The 17,449-nt window shown below is 38.7% G+C and overlaps 4 protein-coding genes across 5 annotated transcripts; 2 read left to right on the top strand and 2 right to left on the bottom strand.

Moving 5' to 3' along the window:
* Positions 1 to 548: 548 nt before the first annotated feature.
* LOC111788886 (uncharacterized calcium-binding protein C800.10c) lies at positions 549 to 7,637 on the top strand. 2 transcript variants are annotated; one of them, XM_023669453.1, is made up of 13 exons: positions 549 to 1,035; positions 1,744 to 2,860; positions 3,547 to 3,765; positions 3,861 to 4,087; positions 4,334 to 4,408; positions 4,595 to 4,666; positions 4,741 to 4,839; positions 5,475 to 5,546; positions 5,633 to 5,747; positions 5,982 to 6,050; positions 6,196 to 6,508; positions 6,615 to 6,696; positions 6,910 to 7,637. In XM_023669453.1, exons 1-13 carry the CDS (start codon positions 916 to 918, stop codon positions 7,444 to 7,446), a joined length of 3,117 nt encoding a protein of 1,038 aa, XP_023525221.1. In that variant the 5' UTR covers positions 549 to 915; the 3' UTR covers positions 7,447 to 7,637. The 2 variants fall into 2 exon arrangements, with proteins under 2 accessions (XP_023525221.1, XP_023525220.1); XM_023669452.1 differs by having other exon boundaries at positions 6,612 to 6,696.
* Positions 7,638 to 7,718: 81 nt separating this feature from the next.
* LOC111788888 (coiled-coil domain-containing protein 115) lies at positions 7,719 to 9,857 on the bottom strand. The gene is made up of 6 exons (XM_023669456.1): positions 9,542 to 9,857; positions 9,043 to 9,160; positions 8,655 to 8,807; positions 8,486 to 8,544; positions 8,246 to 8,333; positions 7,719 to 8,136 (listed from the first exon to the last, which is right to left on the bottom strand). The coding sequence occupies exons 1-6, from the start codon at positions 9,728 to 9,730 to the stop codon at positions 8,018 to 8,020; spliced, it is 726 nt and encodes a 241-aa protein (XP_023525224.1). The 5' UTR covers positions 9,731 to 9,857; the 3' UTR covers positions 7,719 to 8,017.
* A 133-nt stretch (positions 9,858 to 9,990) lies between these two features.
* LOC111788889 (protein canopy-1-like) lies at positions 9,991 to 12,950 on the top strand. Its single transcript, XM_023669457.1, has 9 exons — positions 9,991 to 10,344; positions 10,706 to 10,732; positions 10,847 to 10,926; positions 11,043 to 11,115; positions 11,318 to 11,372; positions 11,726 to 11,777; positions 11,883 to 11,907; positions 11,999 to 12,090; positions 12,626 to 12,950. The coding sequence occupies exons 1-9, from the start codon at positions 10,249 to 10,251 to the stop codon at positions 12,672 to 12,674; spliced, it is 549 nt and encodes a 182-aa protein (XP_023525225.1). The 5' UTR covers positions 9,991 to 10,248; the 3' UTR covers positions 12,675 to 12,950.
* A 136-nt stretch (positions 12,951 to 13,086) lies between these two features.
* Positions 13,087 to 16,525, bottom strand: LOC111788887 (probable protein phosphatase 2C 27). The gene is made up of 4 exons (XM_023669455.1): positions 15,439 to 16,525; positions 14,968 to 15,159; positions 14,501 to 14,706; positions 13,087 to 13,947 (listed from the first exon to the last, which is right to left on the bottom strand). Exons 1-4 carry the CDS (start codon positions 15,640 to 15,642, stop codon positions 13,389 to 13,391), a joined length of 1,161 nt encoding a protein of 386 aa, XP_023525223.1. The 5' UTR covers positions 15,643 to 16,525; the 3' UTR covers positions 13,087 to 13,388.
* Positions 16,526 to 17,449: the final 924 nt, after the last annotated feature.

Below are 17,449 nucleotides of genomic sequence, written 5' to 3'. Positions count from 1 at the left end.
TTCCAACCCACCTACAAAAACATCTCTAATACGACTAACCTTGTGCCCGCGTCCTTGATACAACTGTAGGTGCCCACTTTCTTAAGATTCTCAAGGTACTTCTTAGGAATTTTCTTAAGAAGCATGTGAGTGAGGATAAAACGTGCATAAATTACTTTTGTTGGTTTGTGGAGATAGTCTTCATTCTTAGAAGCACTTCAAGACAACTATGTAACATAGCTATGTTGCAGAGAATGTGAGGGTGATCTGGATTCCGAATCCTGAACATAGAGCGTTACATCATTTGAGTATGGATTCAACCTACTCAACGATATGATTCTCAATCCTAACAATAATAGTCACCTTAGTTCAACTATTACTAAGTAATATCATTTGTAGCATACGGATGCTGGAGAATCCAAAGCTCAGCGCCAAACTAAGAATGAGATTGTGGTGATAAAATGATTGGTAGGTCGGAATTAAAATAAATATTGTTTGGGAAAATTGAGTTTTTATTTCTTTAAAAATGAAAAATTGAGGCATTAAATACAAAGAAAGAGAATTAAAAACGTTAATTCCGGTGACTAAGCCACCCAAATTCAGACGGGAATATTGTCTCTACAAATCCTTCTCATTACCTGAAGCTTCCTAAATTTTCTTCCCTGTTCGGTTATATTGGTTATCGGCTTCTTTTCTCCTCCCTCGATCCCACGTTTCACACCACGGCTTATCTGTGCGCTCCTCTCTCAACTAACACTATACAATTCCTCAATCGGCCTAGCGTCTCATTTTCCTCTGTTCGTTCTTGCTGTTCTGGTTGAATTCTCATGGTGGGATCATAGTTTTATTACTGCCGACGATGATTGTCTGAAGGAATTTTGATCTACTGCGTTTTTCTGTGTGCTACCGGCGGGATCCAATCGAGCGGGGGCTAATATGGATCAGTTCGACGCATTCTTCAGGAGAGCCGATTTGGATGGTGATGGAAGGATTAGTGGAGCTGAAGCTGTCGCTTTCTTTCAGGGCTCCAATTTGCCTAAAAATGTTCTTGCACAGGTTCCCTTCTTCGCTTTCTACCCCCTTTCTCACCTTTTATTCTCCAGATTTCTTATGCGCTATTTATCTTAGATCAATGGCGTCCATGTACTTCGATTAGTTTGCGAGTTCGAAATCCATAGACTTTTCGTTTTTCACTTCATTACTTTGTTTCTCGGTCTAAAAATTAAGGTGTCTGCGCCTCGTGGAAGAGTATAGCTGTGAATTGGGTGGTTGCCAATATCTTTTAGGAAAGTTCTGGTGTTTAATTTCCTTCCTTGAGTTTTTCGCTGAGGTTCTTCCTTTTATGAAACATTTTACCCATCGAAATGCTGTATTTAGATATAATTGTCACGCATTCCAACGTCAGACCTGCGATTGAAATCTAAAACTTCCTCACGAGATTGAATTGGCGACCTTCGTGCCATTCAATTTTCTGATGTAGTCAACGCATGCTGATTTAGTCTGGTTGTACAATTCAAGCTCTAACAATCTTGCATTTGTATTCAGTTTCAGCCAACTGGTACAAATAGTCTGTATTTAGCTGTTATGTTGAAAGGTTTTCCTTTTACTTGATCTTGTTCTTATAAATATGTAACTGATGAAAGATGACGCCTCTAATTGTATCCATTGCCTACTGGCACCATTTAATAAGAAGTGTTAGTATGCTTACAAATCTGTCATTCTGTAAATGGTTTCGCCAATCAAGGTTCTCTTCTTTACTTACAGATATGGATGCATGCTGATCAGAGAAAAACAGGTTTTCTTGGGCGACCCGAATTTTATAATGCTCTCAGACTCGTAACTGTTGCTCAAAGTAAGCGAGAGCTAACTCCGGATATTGTTAAGGCAGCACTATATGGTCCTGCTGCAGCGAAAATACCCCCACCAAAGATTGTTCTTCCAGCTGTATCTACCCCTCAATCAACTTCAGTGCCTGCTGCATCTCCCCCACAGATGAGTATGCCTGCACCAACGGCATCTCAAAATTTTGGCTTTAGAGGACAAGGAGTTCCAAGTGTAGGTGTGAATCAGCAGCATATTTCAGCCCAGCCAAACCCTTCCATGAGGTTACCTCAAGCTACACCTGGTGGTGTTGCTTCCAGTACGCAGCTGGTTGTTGCTGCTGCTGAACACTCTGGAGGAGGACACGTACGGAGTTCAAGTCTTCCAAACACAAATGATTGGCTTGGTGGAAGACCAGGTGGTGCCCTTGCTGCTGGGCCTAGAGGAGTTAGCCCTTCAGTGCCTTCCCCAGCTACGTCGTTATCATCAGCTTTAGTGCCTTCTCAGCCTATGCCTAATGATAGAGCACCGGCTGTTTCTGGTAATGGATTTACTTCTAAGTCGGCAATTGGTGCTGACATGTTTTCTATTACTCCATCTCCACATAGACCAGATTCTACCGGACTCAACAATACAGCTAACAGTAGTATTGGCCCATCAGCCATTGTTCCAGTTTCCAGTGTATCGCAACCTTTAAGTCAGCACAAATCGATGGAGTCATTGCAGAGTGCCTTTGTCTCACGGCCATTATCTGGCGCACCGTTACAGCTCTCTCAGTCACCCTTACAGCTCGCTCAGTCACCCTTACAGCTCTCTCAGTCATCACTGGAACCTACCAAGGAGGTTAGAGCAACAGGTCCATCACCACTTATATCTTCTGGGATCACAACTGGAGCCAGGAACTCGACTGCTGAAAATGCACAGGTTTCTTGGCCAAAGATGAAACCAACTGATGTTCAGAAGTACACAAAAGTTTTTATGGAAGTAGACACTGACAGAGACGGTAGAATTACCGGTGAGCAGGCACGGAATCTATTTTTAAGTTGGAGGTTACCTCGAGGTACGGACTTCCTCTCCTTTTTCTTTTCTTTTTGTTTTGTGTTTAAATCTATAATGTAATTTCTCATTGTAGTTGAAGAGTTATTTAATTTACAATTAGCGATACAATTTAGTGTTGTTTTTGCAATGAAAAGGGGGGAACAATTTAGAATAGCATGACATCATTGACTTCGTCCTTTTTCTAGTTGGGAGGAAACAATTTAGAATAGAATATTTATGTCAAAGTTTGCTCAACTTACTCGGCTTCTTACCCCAAAAAAAGATCTCTAGTTGGGAGGCTTCGTCCTTGTCCTGTTTGTGTATTACACGAACAAATGGAAATGAGCATATGTGCTCAATGAATATGTATTAATGTTAAGCGGCAAGCTTTGAGGTTAGAATTATGGTTCTTTTCATTCTGATATGCAAAAAGATTTGGTATTGCCCTTTAGTTGACGACTCTTTTTATATTAGCAACTCATTTAGCATTTAGACACAATTTGAGTATTTGGAAATATATGTGCTTTCTAATGTAATGCTGGGAAGATAGTTTTAGTTTAAGAAATTCACGTATACTTTTTTCTAATCCCCAGGAAGTTATGCCTATGTCCTAACTTTTCCTTTATTTACCGAAACTCTTGTAAAGTTGCTTTTATGGATATTCTTTTAATTCATTATGCACGCTCAATCTATGTTTCATATTCTCAGAGGTCTTGAAGCAGGTGTGGGACTTATCTGATCAAGACAATGACAGCATGCTTTCTCTCAGAGAGTTTTGTTTTGCTTTATATCTAATGGAACGTTACAGGGAAGGTCGACCTCTTCCAGCTGCACTTCCAAATAATGTTATGTTTGATGAGACTCTGTTGTCCATGACAGGACAACCTAACGTTGTCCACCCAAATGCAGCTTGGGGTCCCCATCCTGGTACTTACTAGAGTGTCAGTTGTGCTTATTTTCTTTTGCCCTCTTATTTCTCTCTTTCTTATATTTTTCCTTAACTTTTCCTTCTTTGAAATTAGGATTTGGACAGCAGCAACCCCAGGTCGCTGCTCAGTCGATGGCACCAACTGCAGGATTGAGGCCCCCAACAAATGTACCTGCTTCGAAGGCTGGTGTTGCTAGACTATCCAATGCGCAGAAATCAAGGACTCCAGTGTTGGAGGATTCATTTCTGGACCAATCTGACAAGAACCAACAGAATTCAGCTAGCCCAAATGCTCAAGATGCTACAGCATCAGAGAAAAAGGCATCTCCTTATATCTATCAGTCAACTTTCATATTATGTTTTTGAGAGGACCCAGTTTCATCCTATTTGAGTAATTCCTACGCTTGCTAGTTGATGGGCTTCTTTTTTTATTCCTTGTAAAATGTTCCCCTTATATCATGTTAAGTATATATTTCGTTTCTTATTTTCCTCTTGAATTCAGAAGGTTGACATCACCTGTTATGCAGTATTATTCTCTCTAATGTTTTTCTATCTCATCCTTGATAGGTTGGAGAGACAGATAATGTTATTTTGGATTCAAGAGAAAAGATTGAATTCTATCGCACAATGATGCAGGAACTTGTAAGTACTCTTTGCTGCCTTTGCTTTCAGTTTCTTGATAATATGTGTTCAACATGCAATTCCAAGTCTATTTGTTCTTTTTAGTAAATGTTTTGCTCAACTTTTTTCAAAAATACTTTCCGACTATTTTCTTTTACTTATGCAAGTAGTTCCAATTTGTACATTTGATCATTGTCTTCTTTTCAGGTTCTGCATAAAAGCAGATGTGATAACAGATTAAATGAGATCACAGAAAGGGCATCTGCTGACAGGCGTGAGGTATTTTCTATTATATTTTTAGGTCCGCTACCATTTTCTTTTTCTTTGCACTTATTTATGGCTTTATATTGCAGGCAGAAACTTTGGGGAAAAAATATGAGGAGAAGTACAAGCAAGTGGCTGACATAGCATCTAAGTTAACCATTGAAGAAGCAAATTATCGTGATGTTCAAGTTAAAATACACATCTTGAAACTGTACTTCGATATTGTACCTGAATTTTTATGCATTTTCTTCCACCTTTTTATAGCATCCACTGGAACCGGCTGGTTAATCTTATCGCTGCTGTCACTGCTCAGCTGTTAATTAGAAAGTTTCTTGGGGACACTTTATTTTGTTTTCAAGTTCTTTATATATCAATTCTTGATATAGGGATATTTACTTACCTTATACTATTTCATTTATATGTTTGTCTATGCTAACGTATGTGATTTGCCCCCAAAAAAATGTGAATATGACGTAGTTAAATGGACTTGATGCAAAAAATTAGCATAAAGNTAGCCAATTTAATCAATTCATCCTTTATGTTTTTTTTTTTTATAATTATGTTAGTGGCTAATTTAATCTATTCTATTTATTTTATTTTTTTTGCTATGGAGTGTTTATTCAGTGCATTTAATCATTAAAAGAAACTCACAGAAGTTTATAATGCTTGATGACCAGAACGGTATGCTTGCAGGGGAAAATAACCATTTTAAGCCACAAGGCCATACGCTCATCTTTCACTAAAGTTTTTGTCCTTGGCTGCATTTGAGATTTGTTGTTTCATGTGTAATTTTACAATCCCCTCGTATTTGTCATTCTTCCAGGAAAGGAAGACAGAGCTACATGAAGCAATTATTAAAATGGAACAAGGAGGAAGTGCTGATGGTATTCTTCAGGTATGATTTTGCTACATAGCTGCGTGCTTCAATTTGCCGAAGGCTATTCTGTTTTGTTGTCTAATACTAATGTTTTTCTTCTTCAGGTCCGAGCTGATCGAATACAATCTGATATTGAGTTGCTTCTTAAGGCTTTAACTGAACGTTGTAAGAGACATGGAATTGATGTTAAGTCGGCAGCTATGATTGAACTTCCAGTAGGTATTAGTCTCACATTAGCCTCAGATTTATACTTTTGCATCTTCTATCTAGATTCCTTTTGCATGTGCTTGCATCTTCTAACTGAACGTTGTAAAAAAAAAATGTTAAGGAAATGTGTGGTACATTTGTTCCTGTACTGATTGTACATCATCTGTGGCATGATGTGATGACCCATTATGCGATCAAAGTGACTTGATGTTTCTTGGTTTCAATTAATGACATTTTACATATTAGGCTGGCAACCTGGAATTGCGGATGATGCAACTGTTTGGGATGAAGAGTGGGATAAATTTGAAGATGAAGGTATAAGTGATTCTTTACAAGTTATTTACTTCTCTGGATTTACAGTGATGTAGTTTTTGGTCTCGTTGTCAGCTAACTTCGACTAGTAATTTGATGGAGATACCTCATATTTTTGTTCATATGAGTTACTTAATGTACCTTTCAGGATTTTCCAATGATCTCAATCTCGATCCAAAACGTGTTTCTGCCTCAAAACCAAAAATGTCAGATGGTCTGGATGAAAAGGATCTAGAAGATTATAACTCAACTCTTGATTCATCGTTCAATGGCAATGACAAGACCAAAGCGGGGATCTTCTCGAGTACCATCAATCATGGCCTTGAGAGTGAATTTATGTATAGCCACAGTGAAGATGAATCAGCTAGAAGTCCATATGGCAGTCCAGCTGCAAAGACATCTCTAGAAAGCCCTCGTGAATTTTCAGATGCTGTTTATGAAAAAAGTCCTGAAGCATATAGGTAATAATGGATTCCTATTTTTTTATACTTGTAACTTCTTGCAGCTCTTTCATACAGCCCCATCTTTTTTATGTTATGCCTTTTTGTTTATTTCTTGCATTAGAAGTTTCGATGAGTCAGCTTGGGGCGCCTTTGACAACAATGACGATGTGGACTCAGTTTGGGGAATAAAACCAGTTAATACCAAGGTGAGCATGAAAATGCTGAGATTCTATTTGGGTTTATTATTGGAAACTATTTTCTAAAATTGATGTTCCCTTCCCGTTGTTGGGAAATTTGATGCATGCCCTTATATTTCAATTTGAGATCATAGTTGGCAATGATGCTCACTAGTATGGAACTGATTATTGGATTTGAGCCATGCCTACTTTTTTCTCTTTTTATTTGATGGCATCACACAGGAATCAGACGCTGAAAAGCACCGAGATATCTTTGGATCCGGTGATTTCGATACGAGCTCTGCTAAAACCGCATCCCCCAATGCAGATAGCTTCTTTCAGACAAAAAGCCCATTTTTTGAGGATTCTGTTCCTCCCACTCCTCTCTCTAGATTCGGCAACTCCTCTTCCCCTCGTTATAGTGATGTGGGGGATCACTTCTTTGACAATTCCTCCAGGTTTGATTCTTTCAGCGTGCAGGATCCCAGTTTTTCTCCACAACGCGAGAAGTTCTCCAGGTTCGATTCAATAGGCAGTTCTCAAGACTTTGGCCGTAGCCAGGAGAAGTTTTCAAGGTTTGATTCTATCAGTAGTAGCATGGACTTCGGCCAGAGCAGCCAGCGGCACGCCAGGTTTGACTCCGCTGGCAGCTCTAGAGATTTCAGCCACAGTGCCTTCTCTTTTGATGATGCTGACCCATTTGGGTCCTCTGCCCCGTTTAAAGCCCCATCAGAGAATCAAAGTCCCAACAAAAGTTCTGATTCTTGGAGAGCTTTCTAACCTTCAGAATCCTGTTTGAGTTTATATACTTGTATCAATTCCCTTGTTTTCCCAACTTATCTTGTTCTTTGTAGTGAGCCGGGTGCCATTTTTGTCTGTTGTTATGGCTTGGAAGAACTTGAAATGGATGGACATATTTTTGTATGTTAAGGTGGTGGTATATGTATTGATTTCATGATATTGTTTGTTTATGATGACATGTTTTGCAAAAGAAATCGCACATCTCTTGGTTTACTTTTCTTGAGCTAGGTAGATACAAGAACGCACGTCCATTTGCACACTCAACAACATGCCTTGGATACACATAGAGATGTAAGAATCAAAGATCGAGTTATTCTTTCAACGAAGAATATGGTGCTAAATCCATTTCTTCTACAACTTCTTTGAAGAATACAGAGTTCATGTATCATAGCTAACTTTGAGGTGAGAGAGTGCACAGACAAAACCAAACAGGTCCATTAATTTGTACCGTTGATATCATCCCACCAACTATCATAGCTATCTTTGAGGTAATTAAAACAATTTACCACGAGGGAAACAAAACAAATGATTGTTATGTTTCGGCGGTGCCTTACAGTTCTTCCTTCACTTGCTCGAAGGAGGATGCGTCGTCCAATCCTTTCTTGACTTGATCGAAGGAAGATGACATTGCCAAACGCTTATTTGCAATTTCCACAATAATTTCAAGTGCTGCGAAAAAATAAATTGCGAATATGTATTAGTATCAAATTCTTGAACTATATAGCACACACACACGCCCGCCCCATTTAATGAGGAATGCAGGTATTGAGAAATTCACCATTCTCAAATGAAAGTTGAGCTGATCGGAGCTTGGGGGAAACTAGAGTTCCAAACATTGAAAGTGTATGAGATCGTTCCTTTTGTACCTACACAACACGATCAAAATACTGTGAGTCGGTGTCCACTTCTTTACCATCCCAGTATCACAGAGCAAATAAATATGAACCGTAAAACAAGAAGGAAAAGCCACAACTAGTCTATAAAAGGAGAGTATTAGGTGAATGGAACCAACACTCGCCTGATCATCAATGATGAGAGCATCTTCTTTCTTTGTAGAACTTCTCCCCAGATCATCTTCTAATGAACAGAAGAAGAGAGTTTACATACATTCCAAAGAACAGGAACCAAAAAGAGGAAATAACTTGGGTTAAAAAATTCTGTAAGCATGAATAGATGGGATCAACTACCAGAAAGCTCAGAAATGTTCCGTTGTCGTAGCTGAGGACTATCAGGTTTCCTTTCCAATTTGTCATTGTATTTATCTTCCACCAAGCACTCTCCACCTTCAGTGGATGTCCATTTCCGCAAGTTAATGAATGGTTGCGTTCCTATGGAGCCACCTTCAGTGGACATATCATTACCAAGTGAGACTATTGTCAACTTAGCATGTTTAAAGAACATTTATCATTATGTGTGGAACAGTAAACTAGATCAAGTAGTTACATGATAATCAGACTCTCTCAAGTTTAGGCTTAAATCTTCCATTTGTCGGAAGATGGTTTAATGTTTATAGAATTTCGTAGCTGGTTCAAACTTCAATAATGATATCTGGGAAGAGGGGGTGATTAAGATTACCATCGCGTTCGTCCACCCGCAGCGATGTAGCAGCAGAATGAATTTTCAAGTCCAGTAATGCAGTGCTTACGCGAGAGGTACCCATAGAATGTCGGGCGCTCGCCAAATCAAACCATCCCTGTTACTCGAATGGATGCGCAAAGTTAGAGGCAGCATTTCCGCAGCCAACAGAAATTAAGAGATAGCGAATAAAAGCAATCCCTCAGTAAGCATTCTTAAAAATCGAGCAGAGAATTGTTTACGGCCATTATTTCGGTAAATCCGACAAGTCCTAGAAGTGAATCCTATTAGACTCTTCCATGGCAAATATCCAGACGCTTAATACCTCCTCAATTTCAACCATTTCAGAAGCATAATTGAGTCCATTTGTTTTTTAGGAATCCAAAATCTAGAATACCATCGCTTAAAGGTGTTGATCATAACTACAGCAGTATAGTGCACTGAACAAACTTATGTTAGAATTAGGGTTTGATTGATGCAGAGATCAATTTTCGCGTACCTGGCGGAGTGTTGATGACAATGCATCCAACAGATTCAGATAATCATCCGTCGAATCCAGAAATTGCAGCAAAATGCTTTCTCGTTCTCGTCGTTTTTGCTTCTGTTGTTCTTGCTGCGTTTCTTCAGTTCCATCTTCCTCCCCTGACTCGTTCAGGGAATCCAGCGATGGATCTTGTATTTCCTTCATCGACAATTCATCAGATTCTCAAAACTCAACTCAGCTTGAACTAAAACACTTCCGTTTATATAAATATATTTTCCATATTCATAAATTTCTATACATACATATTTGCTGCCCTAGATCATATAATTATATTTTATAAGTTGTTTTGAATTTGTCCATCAATTATTTTATATTATCGACTTTTTACAATAAGCCCAACAAATAGAGTATATTAATTAAATTTTTGAGATTTTGGATGAAAATGGTTATCCCAAGAAAATTACCAAACTTTGTAAGATGAGTTTAAAGCGATGGGTCATTATGGAGCCCCAATATGGAGTCGGGCATATGCTAGTGGGCGTCGGTTGTGTGAAGGCCTGTAATCCACGAGCCAGGCCCATACATTCGTCAAGGATACCGCCATTTTTTCCCTTCGTTTTGTTTGTTGACGCTTCAGATTTGCAAACGGAAGGGAAGCTCTGTGAGGTGTTGGGAGAGAGGAGGTGAAACTCAGGCTCCGATTGGACCAGACGCAAGCGACCATGAAATCCAACGCGTGGGTTCTGTTGTTATTAGTGATCTACTTCGGCGTCGTCGATTGCATTGATGATAAATGCGCCGCCTGCAATGCTGTTGCCGTAATTTCTCGCTCCTACAATTCCTTTTTGAATTCTCTTTGTTGCCTTCCTTGATTTGGTTTTCGAATATTAAGAATCCTTCATCTTTTCGCTTATTCTATGTAATGCGTGCCTGCATCTGATCACTGTCAATTAGTGTTTTTTCGAGTGGCATTAACTTTCTGTGTTGTATTGCCTTGTAGTTTGATCACAACTTGGTTGTATGTGTATTGTTTCTCAGTGGATATCTGCATTTTCTTATTTGATATCTTAGTAATTGCTCTTATTGATGCTGAATTGATCGTATTGCCGCTTAACATCGCTGATGCTAATCCAATAGATATATAAAGGGGGATCTAACTTCTGTATTTATTGATCCCAGGAGGAGATAGAACGTGGACTTTCCAATGTAAGGCGATAGAAAATTTCTTTGTTTGATGTGAGTTTATGGTTTGGTCAGTTATACATGGTCTGAAGTGTATAAGTGGCTTCACTAACAACCAGTAATTACATATTTAAATAGGAAAAACCGAGGAATCATTTAGATATGAGACATCGGTTGGATTCTAAAGGTCAGCGTAAAGGGAAGGTAATTGATTACAGGTAAAACATCAACATCCCGATTTTCAGGATGCTCTTCTTTTTTTTTTTGTTACTAGTTCGTTTCTAAAATATGAATGAACTGCATATTTGTAAATTGTGAGCTTAAATTTCTACAGGGTCAGTGAGCTACGAGTTGTCGAACTCCTGGATGGGCTTTGTGAAAACATGCAAGATTACACGATTGATAAGGTACTTCATTGAAATTATCTGTTTGATCTTAGATGGATTGTAATCTAGAACAGTAGTCTGAGGGCCTATCATTTTAAGAAATTGTAGAAAGGGATATCTGCATAGTGCAAGTGTTTACACTTCATTTGAAACCGAATCTTTGATTAGAAATTACATTATTAGCTTATTTCGTGAGATAATTGTTTATCTGTTCTTGGTGCAGACAGATTCAACTGGACAACAGTGGATCAAGGTGGATAACTGGGACAACCTAGCAAGTATGTGGAAAATTGAAGTGTCTGTCTTTCAACGAGTTCTGAATCAATAATCTTTAAGTTGCTGAATGTTTTTTATAATTTTTTTTACCAAAAAAAAGTTGCTGAATGTTTTATAGCTAACTAACTGTCATGCACCCGATGCATAGAGTAGTAAAGAAAACGAAGCTGGAAACAAGTATCACAAATGGCCTTATATATGTTTTGGCCTTGATTGGGTTTATTTAGATATTGTTCATACCCAAAATTTCACATTCTTGTAGATAACTGATATTTATAGCTTCCTTCCTGCATATGCATATGAAGTTACTTTTGTTTGTTTGTTTTATGCAAATATATTGTTTTCATTGTTATAGATAAACAAGAAGCTCGGGCCTATTCAAAAGACATATCAACTTATTGTGGAAGGTGAGACTATATCACCTGATGGTTATTCAATTCAGCGATCATAATCCAACTGGTTCATTTAGATTTATGATTTTACTAAGCTAATGTTGTTTATTAATGAGACAGGTTATTAGAGGAAGCAGAAGATGATGTAAGTTGACATGTTTTGCCTCATAAAGGAATACCTTCCTTTTTTCCTCTAAACAGATCTAATCTATTTCTTGATATTGATGAACCTGCAGTTGGCAGAGTTGATTAAGAAAGGATCTATCAGAGCAGGTAACGTTAGCAAAGTCCTATGCCATGATTTGAGCAGACATTGCAGCAAGGCGAGGTAATTTTTATTGTGCTGTTTCCTGTTTGTGCGTCTCTGAAAAGTGCTTTTATATCATTTTCAAATGTTAATCTAACTATGAAGTCGAACTTATGGTAAAAATGTTCATTCTGTGCTAGTTATAGTATTAATTATTATATTGCTTAGCTGCTCCTCCTAAAATAGTTTTCCGTACGACCTCTTTCCATGATAGATTTCAAAACAAGTATTCGTGGATGTAGAAAGCAGAACAATTGTTAATTCTTAGAACATCTAAAATGATAATATCAAACCTAAACTATTTCATATAACAGTATTTTTTTTTTTTTTTCTTTTCTTCTAATACTTGCACAAAAATGATTTTTATTTTTCAAATCTACATAAGCACTATATTGACTATACTATGAACTTATCCTACCTCAGAATTTAGATGGCGGTTCCTAGGTGATGACTAAAATTATAGCCACTGTTTTAGATAACCATTTCCTTTTCATCTCTGGACCATCTTTGCTGATTTGTGAAACTTAATAATAGTAGCCAAGTTGTTTATGTGCAGCGGTGCTCAGCTGAATGACAATGATGACGAAGCAGATGGAGAATTATGAAATATTCTTAAGATAGGCTCGAGAGCGAAGCTATAAACCAGTTGCTCTTTCCCATAAGCTACATACTTGGAATGGCCATGTCACTGTCAAAGTTTCTTACAGTGGCATCCAATTTGCACCCTTCATTGAAATTCTCGTGTGGTTACTATGCAGCCCTTTGGCTAATGTGAACTTGTAATCTTTGTCCTTATAGTTCTGATGGAGTGCTTCATGAAAGGTGAATTGACAAACAAGCAAAATTGTCGAAAGCAATTGGAATTGACCACAATTGAGATAGTGTGTTATTTATCGTTCGTTGTCTGGTCTGGTGTGCTATAAACAAAAATAACAACAAACTGAGACACATTAAAACAGCTCCTAAATATATGAAGCCGTGCTTCGTTGTCGTACAAAGATAGTCAGGAGAAGGTTCATGCTGCACCAATTTCTGAATTTCATACATAAGCAGAGAGATGGGAAACAAATGAATTTTTGGGCTTCCAACTGGTACAACAGTAATCTGTACACGCATGGAATTCGAAATCACATTGAAACAGAAGGAAAAGGAAAAGACAAAAACAATCGAATCCAACATGACTCCTTTTTATTGTCCTCGTTAAAGCATCCAATGCCAAATAGATGAGGGGCATCGGTAGGTCGGGTGAGAGACCATAGCCCAGTCTGCTAAACCAATGTTATATGTACACCAACTCCCACATCTCTTTCCCTTGAAAATCATGAATTGCAGTCCAGTACACCTTTCAACAAATGCAGCCCTTCTAATGATATGCTTCTCCTTACTCGAGTTGGGGGAATTTCTATCCGAGGGGGCGGATCAGCAGAAAAACAGACTACAATAACAGTTAAATTATCGCATGTATTGCGCTTCAGCGCCTCTCTTACCAGCTCTCTTGAACATCTTTCAGGATCATTATGCAGCATCAGCTCTTTCCTTGCCATTGTAACAGCATACTGACTGCTCATCACATCCCAAAGACCATCGCAGCCCATAATTAGAAATTCATCTTCCTCCGTCAATTGCAATTCCTGCAGCTCTGGCTCTGCACTCAGCGGGCATGCAGAACCCTTGGCACCTTTCATGTGCCAGTCTCCTATAGCACGCGCAACAGATAACTGACCATTCAGGTAGCCATCATAAATCACTCCCCCGAGCTTCTCTATTCTGAGTTTTTCAGATGCACAATTGGGCTTGTGATCCTTTGACACCTCAATAGCCTTGCCCCTCCTCCCCAGAACTGCTCGACAATCCCCGGCATTCCCAATAATCATTGTTCTGTAAGGAAGAGAGAAGTAAGAAGTGATTGGATAATGGTTCAGAATACCACATGCTGAACGATGAAAATTTGCGTTGACACGTTTGACTTTTAAAACCAAACTTGGACAGATGAGCATTCAGTGTTTGAACAACAAATGTTAGTCCAAGAAACTTGCCCTCTAAGGGGGCACTAAATAATTCATGTAACATACATCAATCCAGGAATTTTTGGATTCTAATCTTTGAAGCCTACTACGCCATATTTTTCATATAATACCATTTAGTTGATGATTCCTATTATGATATGGTTTGGCTTCTATCCGTGTCACATACCTCCCACGAATCTTCCCTTATCCAATTTCTTCCATTAATTCCTCCTCCATCTATCATTCTTATATTTCGTTATTTTCTCTATAATTTCCTCGATCTATTCCTTCCCACTGTCTCAAACAAATACTACAGAAATTCACTGTTTAAACTGTCAAGCATAGAGCAAATTTCATATCACAGAATAATTTTCTTCAAACCATCATTACTCCTATTAGAGCTGCCAAGAATTTGAGGTCTCTACCTTCCAAAAATGAAAGCAGTTAGCGCAGTTGTGCCGGAGGAGATATCCAGAGAACTAGCATCAGCAAATGCATAATCAGCTTTCAAAAAAGCACTCTTAATTGCCTTATCTACACTAACTGGAAAACAGGAGTCCTCGACTATGAATCTAAGGATGTTATTTCTGACAAAAGCTGCTGCATCTGTACCCCCATGGCCATCAAATACCTGCCACACATCAATTCCACCAAGTACAACGTTAAAGAGCGCATCCAAGAGAACCACTTTCTGAAACAGAGAAATTACATGTGCATTGCTACTAACAAAATTATTGGTAGCCAAAGCTTATCTTTCTAACGAATCGAATGAGTTTATTGTAATAGGCAGATGAATAATTATTGTCACGACTTGTCAGCTTTGAAGGACATTGCACCTAGAATGTTACTATTTACAGGTCAAAATGTTATCAAGGTGAAAAGGGATACTCACACCATAGAAAGCTCCAGGAGAAGTGAAATCTGCACATGCATGAATGTGTTCTACAAGATCATCTATGCATATGTGCTCATCTTCCATGTACTGCTTAGGTCCCCTTTCTGAACAGCTACCCGATCTGAAGACAGGTAAGAATCCTGCTTTCCCATCAGGCGAATTATTCCCAAGAGTATCAGCATCCAAGCTCTGTAGATGTAAATGGTTTTCCCAAAATTTACAACAAAAATGTTTTAAATACCAGTCATGCTACTTATTAAAGGAAAAGAAAGCAACCAGAACTCCATGCCCGTAACGTCATTGTGCCAAGCTAGACTTAAATATTTGCTATACTATACTATACCTCAATGCACAAACATCAAATCATCCCATGAAATTGAAATGACATTATTACAGACAAAATTCAAAAGGAAGCAATGAATTGATCTGCATCTCCGCAAAATAGAAAATGTAACAATGATTACTCACTAAATCAGCTTGGTCTAGCAGCTTTATAGAGCTCACACTATGCCGCGAAACCGAGAGGTGTCGGGGAGGTTTCCCAGTGGTCATCTGTTTCAAACTATTAAAGCTATCAGAACTTTCGTCATTTGTCGCTGATACATTGTCCTTACTGTATCCGCCGCCTTCTAGTAGGGCAAAGGGAGGTGAAAAATCTATACCCGTAGCCATGATTACTTCCAAGGCATAAATTTATCTACAAAGCAGATTTTAACCCTTATCTCAGAAGAAACACAAACAGCATCCTTGGGACGATGCAATTCTTAGATGTCAAATTTCCGACCTTGAAGCTCGTAAAATAGACTACGCTGACCAGTAAAAAATATTTAGTGGTGGCAAGTTCCAGAGCTTACTGCCAGGGTCTGGAGTACAGATCAACCAATGAGTCGAAGAACAAACCCACCTCAACCTAACCAAATTATTATAAAGCCGCAGCCTCCAGTCCAAGGACACCCAGATAACTTGAAACCAGTAACACAAGGACACCCAGATCAAACTGCAGATCGAACTATAAAATACGGATGAGAAACCCAGGAAACATCCGCAATATATGCCACCCTTCCCTTGCGTCCGATGTGAAATACCAGATCTACTAAGCGAAATATTAAAATCGTGCGGAAGAACCAAAACCCAGAAAAATCGCTCGACGAAATCACAATCCTCCAAAAGCTGTCGAATAAAGTAAAGTGGGAAACTGGCTTTATGTATATTACTGGAATGGGCAGAGGCTTTATGAAGCCAGAAAGCAAACCAAGTGGAATAACTAAAAAAAAACGTCCGAGAAGTCTCAAAGAGATGCGAGCAACTAGAAAAGAATGAAAGAAAGAAAGAAAGAAAGAAAGAACAATCGATAATTTTTTAGAAGAATCCGTAAAAAGAAGAGAAGAATTCTCAGGAGGCGCGTAATTGAGAAGGTTCGCAGTTTGTGGTGGTGGTGGTGGTGGTCGGAGAATTAGAAGAAAAACGAAACCCTAAGAGGAGAAAATGTGGGGAAGACAAGCAGAATCTTTGAGGAGGGTTTTTTTGGAGCGAAGAAATGAACGTGCAAGGGAGAAAAAAGAGGGAACTAACTTGTATGTATTTGGTTGGTGACCGGCGATTCCAGGTTATCCGGTGGATCTCGTAGCTGTCAGTTAGGTGCGCGAATGGCGACACGTGATCAGTTATTATTGGTTGTTTTTATGGCTGACTCATGACCTTGTGTGAAATTTGTGGATCGTTGCCGCCAGAGACACCCAGCCCTTGGATCTCTTAACTGGGAAACGGACGGTCCAGCGCTATCCTTCTTTCTTGTTCTTAACACGTGGTGCTCTCTGATTGGACGCAAGCAGATGTTGCGGCTAAGATAGAAAGTGATTCCCTTTTGGGATGATTTTCTTTGAGTGGTTGGATGAACTAACCCAACCCTCTTTTGATGACTCTTTTCAGTGCTTAACTGGAATTTTGCACTTTATTTGCACCATACACTGAACAGTTCTAATCTCCATCGAGTTAGTCTCAACCCTCATGGGTTTGCTCTCGACTATGGCTGTAAAAGAAGGCTGATATGGGCTTACATTTGGGCTACATTTTGGGCCAGATGGGCTTTCGAGCCTCTAGGCCCAAAACCCTCTTTACATTGTCCTGGTTAGGTACCAAGTCTCATCTAACATTTAATTGGTTTCATCCTATCCTCCCCATAACAAAATCATACTAAAATACATATACCAATAATAATTGCATACTCCAAAATCCCACATCATTTAAGGCTGTCTCGTAAACAACAGTTAAAAAAACAGGACACGACAACTTTAACATAATCAAACTATTAATTAATAATACATTGTACTTCGGAAGCTTGTTATCATGTCGCTTTCTTCTACAAAATTGTAGCTTTAATTACTTATTTATTTTCCTGTCGACACAAAAAAGAAATAATAAATAAATAAAAAAGAAAGATCTTTCTACTAAATAAAAAAGCACCACTACAGTTGTCGGA

Source organism: Cucurbita pepo, chromosome LG02 (assembly GCF_002806865.2).
Source record: "Cucurbita pepo subsp. pepo cultivar mu-cu-16 chromosome LG02, ASM280686v2, whole genome shotgun sequence".
Classification (NCBI taxonomy): Eukaryota; Viridiplantae; Streptophyta; class Magnoliopsida; order Cucurbitales; family Cucurbitaceae; genus Cucurbita; species Cucurbita pepo.
The sequence above is the reverse complement of the archived record's forward strand: the minus strand, read 5'-3'. Positions and strand labels throughout refer to the sequence as shown.

Bases quoted from the DNA above. Each gene is read 5' to 3' on its own strand.
- LOC111788886 (XM_023669452.1), top strand. From the start codon at position 916: ATGGATCAGTTCGACGCATTCTTCAGGAGAGCCGATTTGGATGGTGAT. The intron at 4,088-4,333 runs GCATCTCCTTAT...CATCCTTGATAG, and splicing joins CTACAGCATCAGAGAAAAAG to GTTGGAGAGACAGATAATGT. The intron at 5,748-5,981 runs GTATTAGTCTCA...TTTACATATTAG, and splicing joins TATGATTGAACTTCCAGTAG to GCTGGCAACCTGGAATTGCG.
- LOC111788888 (XM_023669456.1), bottom strand. From the start codon at position 9,730: ATGAAGGAAATACAAGATCCATCGCTGGATTCCCTGAACGAGTCAGGG. The intron at 9,161-9,541 runs GTACGCGAAAAT...TTCGAGTAACAG, and splicing joins TGTCATCAACACTCCGCCAG to GGATGGTTTGATTTGGCGAG. The intron at 8,545-8,654 runs GTAGTTGATCCC...TCTGTTCATTAG, and splicing joins GAACATTTCTGAGCTTTCTG to AAGATGATCTGGGGAGAAGT.
- LOC111788889 (XM_023669457.1), top strand. From the start codon at position 10,249: ATGAAATCCAACGCGTGGGTTCTGTTGTTATTAGTGATCTACTTCGGC. The intron at 10,733-10,846 runs GTAAGGCGATAG...ATATTTAAATAG, and splicing joins TAGAACGTGGACTTTCCAAT to GAAAAACCGAGGAATCATTT. The intron at 11,908-11,998 runs GTAAGTTGACAT...ATGAACCTGCAG, and splicing joins TAGAGGAAGCAGAAGATGAT to TTGGCAGAGTTGATTAAGAA.
- LOC111788887 (XM_023669455.1), bottom strand. From the start codon at position 15,642: ATGGCTACGGGTATAGATTTTTCACCTCCCTTTGCCCTACTAGAAGGC. The intron at 15,160-15,438 runs GTGAGTAATCAT...TTACATCTACAG, and splicing joins TGCTAGACCAAGCTGATTTA to AGCTTGGATGCTGATACTCT. The intron at 14,707-14,967 runs GTGAGTATCCCT...GATGTGTGGCAG, and splicing joins CTCCTGGAGCTTTCTATGGT to GTATTTGATGGCCATGGGGG.